Genomic DNA, 14,247 nt, shown 5'->3' with positions numbered 1-14,247 from the left:
CCTTCTGTTTAAAGATCAGTTTCAGTTTGCCTCCTCATGAGAAGCAGAGAGGGCGGGGTAACGTGGTAGCCTACTTTTGCTGCTAAAATTATTTCCCAAAAATTTCTTTTTTCCTCTCAAGAAAATGCAAAGAGCGCCATCTGCTGCTATTCCCATGTCCTGCAGGAGATGTTTCCTCCCACATTCGAGAAGATACTGTATGTACTGTATGCTCTCAAATGTATACTTCAAATATACAACATATGTGATTACATGCTTCGGACAGGGACTGAAGTTGGTTTATTTCAAGTTTAAATTTCAACAAATTCTATCACGTGAGAAAGAAGTGAACAAAACATGAAATATGTACAGCTGTCATAATACACAGAAAATATAACAGACTGCATATAAATATAGGTACGGGAGGGATAAAACAATGACTGAAGCTAAACAAAAGAAGCATGCATTGTAAGTGGTTCACAAGGAATAGAATAGCCAAGCCAATATTACATCTGTGGAAAATACTGCCATTAAACTATTGGCTTTATTTACAGCAGCCTTGGGATGCATCCCAAATGGAACTTTATGCCCTATATAGGGCACTACTTTTGACAGTCCCATAAGACTGGTCAGATGTAGGGCACTAGGTAGGGAATAGGGTGCAACTTGGGAAATAACCTTGGTCTTCAACGCAACACATTTCCTGTATAATTCATGACATATAATACAGTATTTCAAAATGGGGGAAAAAAGAACAATTCAAAAGCAGTATTCAGAAGCTATTAGTATGGATTAATATTGCCAGGTGTACTGTAAAAAAACAAACAAGGCACAAGCAAATACACGCTCAAGATACATGGCTTGAGGATAATAGGGTTTGGTTTTTGATACAGGCCAATGTGTGCACACAGCATACAGTTACAGTATAGTATAGTATACAATGTTTGGTCTGTTAAATCAGCCCTAGCTTGGTATCTGTGATGGATATGAATAGTGTGTGTGTGTGTGTGTGTGTGTGTGTGTGTGTGTGTGATATAATACAAGCTGACCAGACATTCATAGATTAGAAGCAACGTTTCTTCAACATAAAGTCAGAGTTGGGAATGTTAGTTAATCATTGAGGTTGCTGGGTATAATATTGCATGTTCCCTCGCATGCAAATGAGGTCTCTCTCTGACTCTCTTTTAATAACAAGTTTGTGAATCAATGATTAAAAGTACTGTACAAAACACTAATTTTGAGTTTCATTTTTGATTCAATTGCAACAGGCAGGTCTAACAAAAGAAATACTGTGTTTTGTATTTGACAACATTTTGGACTTGGTCATAGCCAATGTTCCATCTAGTCTGTAGCTGATAAAATTGCTAAGAGTTCTCACATTTGAGAAAAAAAGAAATCATTGTGCACTGTTACAGTACATTTTAACAGTCAATGTAGTGAAACTATACTACAGAAACAGTAAGGCCCGATAGTGTTCTCAGTAACACGCCACCTTTATCTGGACTTTTAACAAGGTTGGGCTCAATTCCTTTCAATCAAATCAGGAAGTAAACTGAAATTCCAATTTCATTTTTTTTATCCCCGTAGACAAGCATTGAGGAAAATTGGGAAATGAAATTTCTGAATGGATTGAATTGAAATGGAATTGACCCAAACTCTGAATTCTAGTTCTAACTGAAACTGTAACCTTTAACATTCATAATAAGGAGAGTAAAATACATTAGGTTTAACGCCATGATTAGTATTTCTAAAGCAGCAGTAACATTTCATAGGAGAGCTAAAAAAATGGCATCTATACATTTCAAACAAGGACGGTTAACTTACAATGGTAATTTACAGTGCTTTGACAAAAAAAGTTCATCCAAGTAGTTGGATTTTATGTTACTAATTCATTATTGCTGGATTCAATTCAAAAGACTATTTATTTTTTGGCTTCCTATGTCTTTAAAATGGTAAAGATGTTTTGTTGAGCACTGGCACTTACAATGTCCTTAGATTCTCGACTAATACGTCAGATTGTCAAGGTCTTTATACTATATGACAAATAGGTATTGCCCATATTTTGTTCTTAGACAAAAATATTTCACATTTGAAAATTCTACGACTCGTCATCACGGTTTTACATTGCAAGAATACTTCAGATCCCAGTAGTTTTGACTCATTAAAACGTGGCCCGAATGTTAAAGCACAAAAAACAGCAGACTCAAACCTCGACCAACTCTACCAATAACTCCCCTTTCATAATAACATATTGTAATCCTTGTGAAAATTGAAAATATTCCTTCACAAGTTGTTGGGGCCCAAACCACACAGTCAACACAGGTGTAACACATAGGCAGTTTACAGAGGCTTTTCACTGCATGTACTAATCATTGGCCAGCCAAATGATCTTCTCCCACTAACGGAAATGAACGTTTTTAGATTCTCACTAACTGAGAAATTCTACAAGGATTATTCTTTAAATACAGGCTTAAAAACATAGCATCGTCACCAAGAACAAATTCTTCAGGCGCCAAATACTATGGAATAATTACTATCAAAATCGCCATTTTTAAATTGCCCCTTTACAAATAACCAAACACGTTTCCAAATAAGCCTCTCTGTCCATTGTGAGAAGGAACACTAGAGGCAATGAGGTGGTCGTGTACAGAGCGACACTCGGCTTCCATCAACATCAAAACCTTTCAGACGGTTTAAAAAGGACTCAGGTTTCCTTCAAAGCTCTTTACATTCATTTGACTAGGTGTGAAGTAGTGTTGCATTCAAATCTTAATAAAATGTGGAATTAAAGTATTTACAAGACGACAAAACAGAGGGAAATAAAACGTTGATTGCGACAGGCATAGGGTTTCCCAACCAGGAACAGCCTACAGCCTTTATTATAATACATTAAAACGACAAGGAGGTCTGGAAAGAAAGATTGAGGCACAACTGTTTCCCTACCTGGGTCGCGTTCATTAGGGCACGCCATGGAAAATATTTCAAAACGGTAAAAATATAATACAATTAGTGTTTCTGATTGGACCAGTAGTCCACACAGTCCCTTCCTGTTTCAGTCTGTTTTGCACCGTTTGGTGCCCTATGAACACAACCCTGTACTGTATGTACCTGCACACACACGGATGGAGCCGGAGGGTCATGTTCATTAGTATGAGGAGATGTCTGAGGAGCTGCTACTGTTGCTGGTGGACGTCTGGGCTCTCTTTATGTACAGGTTCAGCAGCTTCATCTGGTGGGATAGTAAAGACGCTGAATGAAACCAACCCAACCTAACACGACGTTTCAAGACATTGAAAAACATTCTGCAACCTGTAGATCTTGGGAAAAAAACAGAAGGGAATTAAAAGACATTGTCTGCATCCCAAATTGCACCCTATTTCCTAGTGCACCACGTATGGAATAGGGTGCCATTTGAGAGCGAACCAGACAGGGTGTACCTTGCTTCCTGTGAGCTGGGCCAGGTAGGGCTTCAGCTCTTCACCAATGACAGAGTAGACAGCCACCAGACAGAACACACTGGCCTTCCTCACACTGCTCTCTGTGTTGTCATACCCCTGTACACAGAGAGACATCAGAACAATATTAGACATACTCTGAATACACCAAACATTAGGAACACCTTCCTAGTATTGAGTTTCTGCCCCCCCAATGTTTCTATTGGAAGTAGATACATTCCAAGTGCTTCTATTGGAAGTAGATACATTCCAAGTGCTTCTATTGGAAGTAGATACATTCCAAGTGTTTCTATTGGAAGTAGATACATTCCAAGTGTTTCTATTGGAAGTAAATACATTCCAAGTGCTTCTATTGGAAGTAGATACATTCCAAGTGCTTCTATTGGAAGTAGATACATTCCAAGTGCTTCTATTGGAAGTGTCTCTTGATCCCTCCTGTCTCAGCCTCCAGTATTTATGCTGCAGTAGTTTATGTGTCGGGGGGCTAGGGTCAGTTTGTTATATCTGGAGTACTTCTCCTGTCCTATTCGGTGTCCTGTGTGAATCTAAGTGTGCGTTCTCTAATTCTCTCCTTCTCTCTCTCGGAGGACCTGAGCCCTAGGACCATGCCCCAGGACTACCTGACATGATGACTCCTTGCTGTCCCCAGTCCACCTGACCGTGCTGCTGCTCCAGTTTCAACTGTTCTGCCTTATTATTATTCGACCATGCTGGTCATTTATGAACATTTGAACATCTTGGCCATGTTCTGTTATAACCTCCACCCGGCACAGCCAGAAGAGGACTGGCCACCCCACATAGCCTGGTTCCTCTCTAGGTTTCTTCCTAGGTTTTGGCCTTTCTAGGGAGTTTTTCCTAGCCACCGTGCTTCTACACCTGCATTGCTTGCTGTTTGGGGTTTTAGGCTGGGTTTCTGTACAGCACTTTGAGATATCAGCTGATGTACGAAGGGCTATATAAATCAATTTGATTTGATTTGATTTTGAGATCCATCCCAAGTGCTTCTATTGGAAGTAGATATATTCCAAGTGTTTCTATTGGAAGTAGATACATTCCCAGTGCTTCTATTTGAAGTAGATACATTCCAAGTGCTTCTATTGGAAGTAGATATATTCCAAGTGCTTCTATTTGAAGTAGATACATTCCAAGTGATTCCACGTCAACCAATCAGTAAGTACATCAATAAATCAACCAATGGACTAACCAATCAGTCAACTTGATCTATAAAGCCCTTTTTACCTGCAGTAGTCCTGGTATGATGTCAGGCAGCAGCTGGTGCAGGGACTCCTTGGTGATGCGTTCGATCACCTTGGTCTGCATCTTGATGGAAGCCAGGTTGATGGGGTAGTCAGCCGTCTGGACGATGGGACACAGCACCTTGATACACTGTTCTGGGTGGATGGAGCCGGCCAGGGTGGAGGCTGACTCCTCTGCTGCCCGCACAACCTGGGTAGTGAGGGAAGGGTGGAGTGAGGGGGGTGAAATGTTTAATCATGGAATGGGATCATTTTGGTTTACTGACAGAGAAGTGTACATGTACAGCACCAGTCAAAAGTGTGGACACGGCTACTCATTCAAGGGTTTTTCTTTATTTTTTAAAACTATTTTCTACATTGTAGAATAATACTGAAGGCATCAAAACTATGAAATCATGTAGTAACCAAGACAGTGTTAAACAAATCAAAATATGTTTTATGTTTGAGATTCTTCAAAGTAGACACTTTTTTGCCTTGACAGCTTTGTGCAAGGTTGGCATTCTCTCAACCAGCTTCATGAGGTAGTCACCTGGAATGCATTTCAATTAACAGGTGTGCCTTGTTAAAAGTTAATTTGTGGAATTTCTGTCCTTCTTCATGCATTTGAGCCAATCAGTTGTGTTGTGACAAGGTAGGGTTTGTATACAGAAGATAAAACACCAAATAGGGCAGTCGCAAAAACCATCAAAGCGCTATGATGAAACTGGCTCTCATGAAGACAGCCACAGGAAAGGAAGACCCATAGTTACCTCTGCTGCAGAGGACAAATTCATTAGAGTTAAATGCACTTAAGATTGCAGCCCAAATAAATGCTTCACAGAGATCAAGTAACAGACATCTCAACATCAACTGTTCAGAGGAGACTGCATGAATCAGGCCTTCATGGTCGAATTGCTGCAAAGAAACCACTACTAAAGGACACCAATAAGAAGAAGAGACTTCCTTGGCCTAAGAAACATGAGCAATGAACATTAGACCGGTGGAACTCTGTCCTTTGGTCTGATGAGTGCAAATGTCAGATTTTAGGTTCCAACCGCCGTGTCTTTGTGAGACGCAGAGTAGAATGATCTCCACGTGTAGTTCCCACTGTGACGCATGGAGGAGGAGGTGTGAGTGTGCTTCGCTGGTGACACTGTCTGTGATTTATTTAGAATTCAAGGCACACTTAACCAGCATGGCTACCACAGCATTCTGCACCGATACGCCATCCCATCTGGTTTGCGCTTAGTGGGACTATCATTTGTTTTTCAATAGGACAATGACCCAAAACACACCTCCAGGCTGTGTAGGGGCTATTTGACCAAGGAGAGTGATGGAGTGCTGCAACAGATGACCTGGCCTCCACAATCACCAGACCGTAACCCAATTGAGATGGTTTGGGATGAGTTGGACCGCAGAGTGAAGGAAAAGCAGCCAACGAGTGCTCAGCATATGTGGGAACTCCTTCAAGACACAGTTGGAAAAGCATTCCTCGTGAAGCTGGTTGAGAGAATGCCAAGTGTGTGCAAAGCTGTCATCAAGGCAAAGGGTGGCTACTTTGAAGAATCTCAAATATAAAAATAGTTTGATTTGTTTAACACTTTCTTGTTTACTACATGATTCCATATGTGTTATTTCATAGTTTTGATGTCTTCACTATTATTCTACAATGTAGAAAATAGTAAAAATAAAAACCCTTGAATGAGTTGGTGTGTCCAAACTTTTGACTGGTACTGTACATCCACAGGCAAGACTACACTTCATCCCAACAGTCTTTTCATAATTTTATTTCAAGAGCTATCATCTCCATAAAAAAACTAACACATCATCACAGAGTTGAAAGCTGTTAATTCAAGAAGTGTAGACTTAGCATGTCCTCTAAAGCAGAGCCTCATAGACGGAGAGAGCCAGTGAGAGCTACCTCTTTGTGGGAGTCTTTGTGTAGCTCTAGGGTCTTCATGATGGTGAGTTCTGCGTAGTTCTTGAAGCGGGCCGGCTGGTTGCGTAAGATCTCCTTCAGCACTCGTAGCGCCAGTGCCCGGATGGTGTGCTGCAGGTTGGGGGAGAAGGAAACGACATGATCAGAGACAAGCATCAGATTGTGGCATTGCTCCTAAAACAGAGTTAACTTGTTTGATTGCTGTTTTTAAAGTAGTTTTTCTTCCTCTCTCTCTATCCATCCATTTATCCATTCATCCAGAGTCCTTACATCTTGGTCTGACAGAGTCTCCAGCAGCAGGAGCAGCATGGTTTTGAAGTGTTCCTCCCACACTGCCAGGCTGTCCTCCCGGGCTATCTTCAGCAGCTCCACCAGGGCTCCCCTCCTCTCCTCTGGCCTCTCACTGGGGTTAGACAGCTCCTTCAGCAGCTCACCCACCTTTTACAACGACCACAATAGATATTAGTCAGTGATATTTAGTGATCTATAGAATTACATATAGATCACTAAATGGAATTTAATAGGACCTCCATGTCCGTGACTTCAAAGTGTTATTATGTAGCTATTGTAAAACATAGAAAACATTGTCAAATGAATTCAGTCAATCACCAGTCCCAGCTGCTCCGCAGGGGAACTGTTCTTGGTGTGCAGCATCTTGTTTTCTCCACCACACTCTTGGCGGCCTGCGAGGAAGAAGGTGGGTGGGGGGGGGGTCTCCATTACAGTTAATATATAGCTTATTATAAACAGGGTGGTTCAAGCCCCGAATGCTGATTGGCTGACAACCGTATTCCACGGGTATGACAAAACGTGTATTTTTACAGCTCTAATTACGTTGGTAACCAGTTTATAACAGAAATATGGCACCGCAGGTGTTTATGTTATATACCACACCTGGGCCTTATTGCTTAAATGTATTATGACCATCCAAAATGGCACCCTATTCTCTATATAGCTCACTACTTTTCACCAGAGCTATGAAAGGAATAGGGTGGTCAAAAGTAGTGCACTATATAGGGAATAGGGTGCCATTTCAGAAAAGTAGCATCGGGAACAGGGTGTCATTTCAGACCCTTGAGACAGCCTCACCATCTCGAAGCTGCTCCACGTCGTCCTCGTACACCGTCTCTCTCAGGGCAGCCTTGTCGTAGGCGCTGATGGTGTCAGAGTAGTTGTAGGGGTTGTAGTCGCGGCCCCGGGGGCCGGAGAAGGAACGGGGGGAGGGGGTGTTGAGTAGGGAGGTCTTGTTGTCCAGGGCCGTGCGACCCCCCGGCCCCTCCACCACGTCGGCACCAGAGTGAGATGCTGTTCCAACACCCGGCTGAGGAGAAACAAGACTATTGTTAAAACGTGACATAACAAACGTACAGTTTTATAAAAATAACTAAATGTATGTCCATTCTAGAGAAAATAAATATATTGACCAGAGAACATTTGCCAAACAAGTGCACTTGTTCAATCCCCCCTCTGGATTTAAAAGGAATGGGCTGTTGGAAGATACTCCCTCTTTCTAGGGAGTTTTTCCTAGCCACCGTGCTTCTACACCTGCATTGCTTGCTGTTTGGGGTTTTAGGCTGGGTTTCTGTACAGCACTTTGAGATATCAGCTGATGCACGAAGGGCTATATAAATACATTTGATTTGATTCTAGTCCATTCTAACAATCCAAATCTTTTAAATCAATGAGGGAGGGAGTGAGTGGAGAATAGTAGGGAATTGCCCAAGCCTCTCACCGTGTCCTCTCTCTTGCCTCTGCCCGGCTCCATGAGGTCCTCCTGACTGCGGAAGCTGAAGTTCTGGATGGCCTCAGTGACCCCTCGCAGGGAGCTATAGATCTGATCGGTGTTCAGGTTCTCTGTGTCGTACTCCAACATGCTTCAGGTCACACCGGGAGGGGAGGGTTATTATTCAAGTAGGACACCAACATACAACACCACCACGGGAAGACGTCTGCCCAGTGGGAAAAGCGGGGGGGGGGGGGGACTGGTTGAAACGACGCCATTTTATTTACCTAGTATGTAAAGATGTCATTTCAAGCAGTTTATCCCGCTACACGACCATCCTTTTCATATAAAAGATCAACCGTGCTTAACAGTACGTGTTGACAGAGAGTGGAACAGGCTGGTGAGTCAAGGTGTTAATGTGGTGAACTGCTGCTGCGGAATGGAGGGAAAAAAAGGAAGTGAAAGGAAAAACAAACTAGACCGTGGGGTGGGGACAAACCAAGGGTGACACAGCTATGTGACATTGTACCTGGGAGAGTAAGCACTCCGTAGGGTCTTGAGGGAGGGGGCAGCAGGGGTGGAGGAGAGAGAAGGGAAGGGAGGGGGGTACTTTGACAGGCCATCAGCACTCCAACCCCATAGCCGGCTGTAACGTACACAGAGCACGGCAAGGGAGGGTAAGAGGGAGGAAGGGGGGGGGGGAAGAAAAAGGGGGAATAGAGTCGCAAGGGAGAAAAAGAGAAATGTGAGGAGGGAACAGTGCGGAGAGGGGGGACTGCTTGTTGTCATTGTTAGTAGCGATGTAACTAACTTCTATGGTGTGTTGGGGACCAGGTATTAAAGGTCAGACCTACCTGGGAGAGAGCCCCCCATGGGAGCAGTTGGTGGGAGAGGTGAGGGGGCTGCTGCGACTGCTGGGGTGGCGAGGTGGGGGAGGAGTACGTCCCATGGTGCTACTGGGAGAAGCCTGCGGATCACACAGAAATCGGAGAAAGTACAGTACATTATAAACTGGGTGGTTCGAGCCCTGAATGGTGATTGGCTGACAGCTGTAGTACATCAGACCGTATACCACGGGTAAGGCAAAACATGTATTTTTACTGCTCTAATTACGTTGGTAACCAATAGCAATAAGGCACCTCAGGGGTTTGTGGTATATGACCAATATACCACGGCTAAGGGCTGTATCCGGGCACTCTAAGAACAGCCCATAACCATGTTATATTGGCCATATAACACACCTCCTCTGTCTTTATTGCTTAATTATATAATGCTATCCCAGTATATTTAGATTACAATACAACTATTGTCCATGTGACAGCATGCCAGTGAGAAGATATTCAGCGTATTCGAGAGGACCTTCCTGAGCAAATGCGCTATTCAAGTTGCCCTGTGTAAATTCACTGCTCATCTTCTCATGGCGAGTAGATATTTGGGACACAGCGATTTTATCCCTGCTCAGTCTCATCCTCTCGACGATGTGGATTACACGTGAACGTCAGAGTCTGGTCTTACCACTCTGGTGTTGCTGGAGTTCCGCAGGTGGCTATGCAGCAGTTTAGTGGCTCCGTCCTGGAAGGTCTTGGGCAGGGCCCCCAGCAGCATGGTGAACTCTGGGGTGTTCAGCTCAAACAAGGCGATCAGAACCACCTGAGCCGCCTGGGGATTAAAGGGTCACAGAGAGGTCAATGGCTAGAGGTCATCAAAGAGGGTGTTTACTTTTTCCCATTAACATCGACACGCGATAATGTGCATTTCAAGGTCATTTCTGACGCTTAGAGAAGCGACGGAACATTCGTCAAGCCCATTCTGCTCTTACGGAACCATCAGTCAATGGATTTACAAATACATGAGCCAATAAACATCGCACAGAAATACAGTAGCACATATTTGTTTAGGTTCCGTTAGCATTCAGTTAGTCAGGCGAGTTAAAACCATTGTCAGTTCTTGTAAAACAGTTAAAAACCCGTATCAATGTTTCTCTCGTGTGAATCCCATGCATGTCGGTCAACCAAACCTGGTCACCGCAGATAAACAAGACAAGAACCATGAGGAACAAGTAACAGCAGCACAGGCTACTATTAAAACGCAATATTACCACACATTCAGAGCCATTATGTTGCCCATTCCCACCCCGTCGCTTAAAGGGGCAATCTGCAGTTGCTAGATGAATGTTTTGACTTCTACGTGAATTGTATATGCACCCATTGATTCTTGAACTTATAAATGCTTCATGAACTCAGCTCAACTGTCGTACCCCATCAGAATCCTAAATGTAAGCTTGTTCAACGCCACCGTTTGTAAACAAAGTCAATGTAAACAAACCCGGTATAGCCTCAAAACATAGTTAAAACTATCATCTTGATATCATGCATAGCCAGTCCTTGCATCCCTAGCTCTGTCTATGAATTGGAGAGTGGTTGCATTTCTCCAGCCCAATCGCTCAGCTTTGTAGCGAAACAGTGGTGGGGTCCACACCTTCGTTATCATTTCAACTGCTGATTGCCACTTTAACATTCACTCATTATGAAGAAACCTTTGAAAGTAGAAACAACTGTTATGGCTCATTCAGAGCCAATTCAGTCCCCAATCCCACCCCTGCACTGTCCTTTACATTCAGTTATAAAGCAGAAACAACTCTGTGTGCCAGCAAGGCGAAGTTGGGTTAGAGACAGAGAGCCCAGGCTTGAGGAAGTTATGTGAGGCAGACTGCAGACCGTGCAGCTGACTGATGGGTCGGGGGACTCTAATACCTGCTTGCACCTCTCCTCCACGTTCCCCTCTCCAGGTAGAGAGGCTACGGTGGTGTTGGGCCTGCCTGACAACTCTTCACCTGCCCAGCTATGGTGGAAGCTCTGGGGTTGGGGGTTGACCGACAGGTAGGTTGGGGAAATTATCAGTTTAAAATTAAAAAAAATAAAAACAACCAAAAATCGATGAAGCCAGCAAACAATAGTTATTTTGGAGCTTTGGCTGATCAGTTGAAAATTGGCCGGCTGGTTAAATCTGGGACATTTACAGAAATGCTGATTAATGTGCATTGTCCCTGTGAAATATAAAGTCAATTAAAAGAAAAAGTGCCTGATGCTATTGCTATGGAAACAAACCCAACTCTGCCCACCTTCCGGACGTCGGAGCTCTTTGGTTCCGTGGTCCAGGTGATGATGCGGGAGACGGCCAGGCGCGTCTCGCTGGAGTTGACAAAGTCTGCGGGGTCCATTTGACGGGCCAGGCACTCAATGTACCTCAGGATGGCCACCTTGACCTTCAGGTTGGGGGTCTGGGTCTGGTCCACGATGAAACGCATCAGGATGTTAAACTGCTGGTCGAACGGGAACGAGTCCCTGGGAAAGAGAGAGGAAAATAAAGAGAAAAGGGCATGAGATGAGAGGGATTGATCCACTAGAATAAGGATCATCATCTAGATTCAGGCACGGGACGTTTTGTTTTGCTGAATGGATTTTCAGGGGGCCGGTACATAATTACTTATCACTTGTAGACTGCAAATTGACTGCAAGAAGACCAAACAGATATAATATTTGACTAAAACATAATAATTTCAAACCTTGCTTATATTTGTATATGATCACGTGTCTCTATTATGCGTGGAAATACTTGGGAACAGGTTTCCAAAATTAAATCAGCTGGACCTGATTTCCTGGTGTTTAATTTGAACAATGAAAATGCAAAAAATGTAGATTATTTTTTTTTTAAATCTTTTTTTTGTTGCTCAGAAAACATGGGGGGGTGCCAGTGGGCCGTCAGTTGGGGAACCCCGCACTAAAAACTCCACAAACAGCCAAGAGCAACATCTAAGGGCTTTTCACACTACCAAGCCGAGCCAAACCAAGCTGTACTGAGCTGCCCTGGTTACACATCCACCATAGTTGGTGGAATTGTGCTGGAAAAGCAAGAAGTGGGGAAAAAGACCTGTGTGAGAACAGGAACAGAGAGGAAGCTTTAGTTCTGACCTGGTGACGTCCAGAGCCTTCTGGACCTTGGCCTGTACGGAACCCAGGAGGTCAGCTCCCATCTTCTTCAGCAGCTGGGTGAGCAGGACAAACAGCCAGTCCTGCACGTCCTCTCTGTGCAGGGTGATGAAATCTACCAGGGTCTCCAGAAACATGCTGAACACCTGAGATCAGACACAATGACCACCCAGTCAGTCACTCAATAATAGGCTATAGGTATTTGTTAATTGTTAATGATTATTACAGTAGGACAACATACAGAACAACAATAATTCATCAATCAACTATCTGAATAGATTCGATTGCATTACTATTCAAAAAGGTGACGGACAAAAACACTTACTCGCTGATGTTACAAGTCCACCGCAAAGACCACCATGCGACACAAAAACAGACAGACCGTTAGTACAGTAACTACATTAGCTTCACGTCAGAACACAGGTTATATCAGACATGGGGCGTTTCTATTGTGGGCTCACCTTGCTGTGTGGGTCAGCAAACATCCTTGTGAAGATCTCACACAACCGCTTCAGCTCCACACGACTGAGACACACGAGCAGGGAAAAGTAAGGCGATCAATCGTACAACACCTTTTGGTTTCAGCCAGATTTTTCATCTAGAGGACAGTTGTGTCGGTGACGGCCTCAAATGCATCACATTACAAAAGGTCAAAAACAGACGGTCTCTATCCCACCTGAGAATTCTCTGGCTAACGAGCAGGTTCTGTAGTCCCAGCAGCCCCTCCTTCCTCTCAGACCAGTTGGAACTGGCACAGTGGTTCAGCACCTCGGCCACGTCCTCCGTCTGTCTCATGTAGTGGGGCGGGCCGCCGTTCCGCGAGCCATACGAGCGCTCAGAGCAGGCGCTGCTGGCGTCGCTGTTAGCGTCGTCGTCTGAGTAGATCCCCGGGGACTCGTACCGCCGTCTGACTGGCCGCCGCTGGAGGGGTCAAGGGTTAAAAGGTCAAATGTTCGTGCGGGTACATACACAGCGGGCTCACTGAGTCATGCCACCGAGTGAAGAGAAATCGATGACACTTCCTGTTCAACAAGCTGCCATAAGACTGCATTCGAGAGGCAAATACGAGTCAACATAGGACGTAAATCCAACAAAATGTCCCCCCCCCGAGAGAAAAAGCCGTCAAAGCTATTATGATCAGCATACGCTATGATTCAGATGGTAAAGAGGATAGAGAATCTAAGTCGCACGTGACAAGGTAAACCTCCACCTTGTTGTTCCTGGCGTCGCCTAGTAACAGAGCGTCGGCTACAGCTGCCTCCACCTCGGTCCCGGTGTTGAGGATCCTCATGGCGTTGACAGAGGCTGAGATACGGGCCTGGTGGGCCAGACCTAGACGCTCTGGAGGAAACAGAGATATTATAATACTTTTAGAATAGTATTGTAGTATTATTAGGAGCACAGTGATACAGTATTAAAGGAAAAGCAGTCGACCTATAAACTAAAATGGGGAGTAAAAGTCATGGGGGGGAAACTAATGAAGCAAATTACATCAGCAGGTCATGAGAAACTCAAGAGAAGATACAGTGTATAGCACAAAATAATAATATGATGAATTGAAGTTTTATTTTACAGCACAGTATAAGGACCAATAAAAACAAACGCGTACTAACAAAAACAGTGAAACAAAACAACACAGATTGACTTGAAAAATAAGACGCATCCAAACTGAAATAAGGAGGATGCTCAGCTCTCTGTCGCCCCCTGTGGGTGATTGAGGTGAACTGCACCATGGAACACTGACATGCCATTTGTCTGGTCTAATAGAGACATGCAGGACAGGTCACCTGAGTGGCCCACAGACTCAGCCGAGTGGAGAGCACTGGTGGAGCGGGAGACACGTCTGGATGCTAGAGGAGGAACATGGGAGGGAGTGGGGGGGGGGGGGGGGGGGGGGGGGGGGGGGGGGGGGGGGGGGGGGGGGGTG

The 14,247-nt window shown here is 44.3% G+C and overlaps 1 protein-coding gene across 11 annotated transcripts in view; it reads right to left on the bottom strand.

Moving 5' to 3' along the window:
- Positions 1–256: 256 nt before the first annotated feature.
- The window catches only part of LOC109890430 (CLIP-associating protein 1-B), a 42,617-nt gene continuing 28,626 nt past the window's right edge, over positions 257–14,247 (bottom strand). For 2 of the 11 annotated variants that reach the window (XM_031824449.1, XM_031824450.1), the window contains 19 exons: positions 14,108–14,170; positions 13,531–13,661; positions 12,997–13,241; positions 12,782–12,845; positions 12,646–12,648; positions 12,303–12,466; positions 11,453–11,675; positions 11,085–11,186; positions 9,847–9,990; positions 9,186–9,298; positions 8,861–8,977; positions 8,341–8,482; positions 7,698–7,929; positions 7,218–7,291; positions 6,879–7,046; positions 6,591–6,719; positions 4,674–4,880; positions 3,417–3,533; positions 257–3,208 (listed from right to left, as the gene is read on the bottom strand). In XM_031824449.1, coding sequence (XP_031680309.1) covers positions 3,125–3,208; positions 3,417–3,533; positions 4,674–4,880; positions 6,591–6,719; positions 6,879–7,046; positions 7,218–7,291; positions 7,698–7,929; positions 8,341–8,482; positions 8,861–8,977; positions 9,186–9,298; positions 9,847–9,990; positions 11,085–11,186; positions 11,453–11,675; positions 12,303–12,466; positions 12,646–12,648; positions 12,782–12,845; positions 12,997–13,241; positions 13,531–13,661; positions 14,108–14,170 — 2,522 coding nt within the window. In that variant the 3' untranslated portion in view covers positions 257–3,124. The remainder of the gene's footprint in view (positions 3,209–3,416; positions 3,534–4,673; positions 4,881–6,590; positions 6,720–6,878; positions 7,047–7,217; positions 7,292–7,697; positions 7,930–8,340; positions 8,483–8,860; positions 8,978–9,185; positions 9,299–9,846; positions 9,991–11,084; positions 11,187–11,452; positions 11,676–12,302; positions 12,467–12,645; positions 12,649–12,781; positions 12,846–12,996; positions 13,242–13,530; positions 13,662–14,107; positions 14,171–14,247) is intronic. The other 9 variants (XM_031824451.1, XM_031824457.1, XM_031824453.1 and 6 more) reach the window with 5 other exon arrangements.

The sequence above is a fragment of the Oncorhynchus kisutch genome, linkage group LG5 (genome assembly GCF_002021735.2).
Source record: "Oncorhynchus kisutch isolate 150728-3 linkage group LG5, Okis_V2, whole genome shotgun sequence".
Lineage (NCBI taxonomy): Eukaryota > Metazoa > Chordata > Actinopteri > Salmoniformes > Salmonidae > Oncorhynchus > Oncorhynchus kisutch.
The sequence above is the reverse complement of the archived record's forward strand: the minus strand, read 5'-3'. Positions and strand labels throughout refer to the sequence as shown.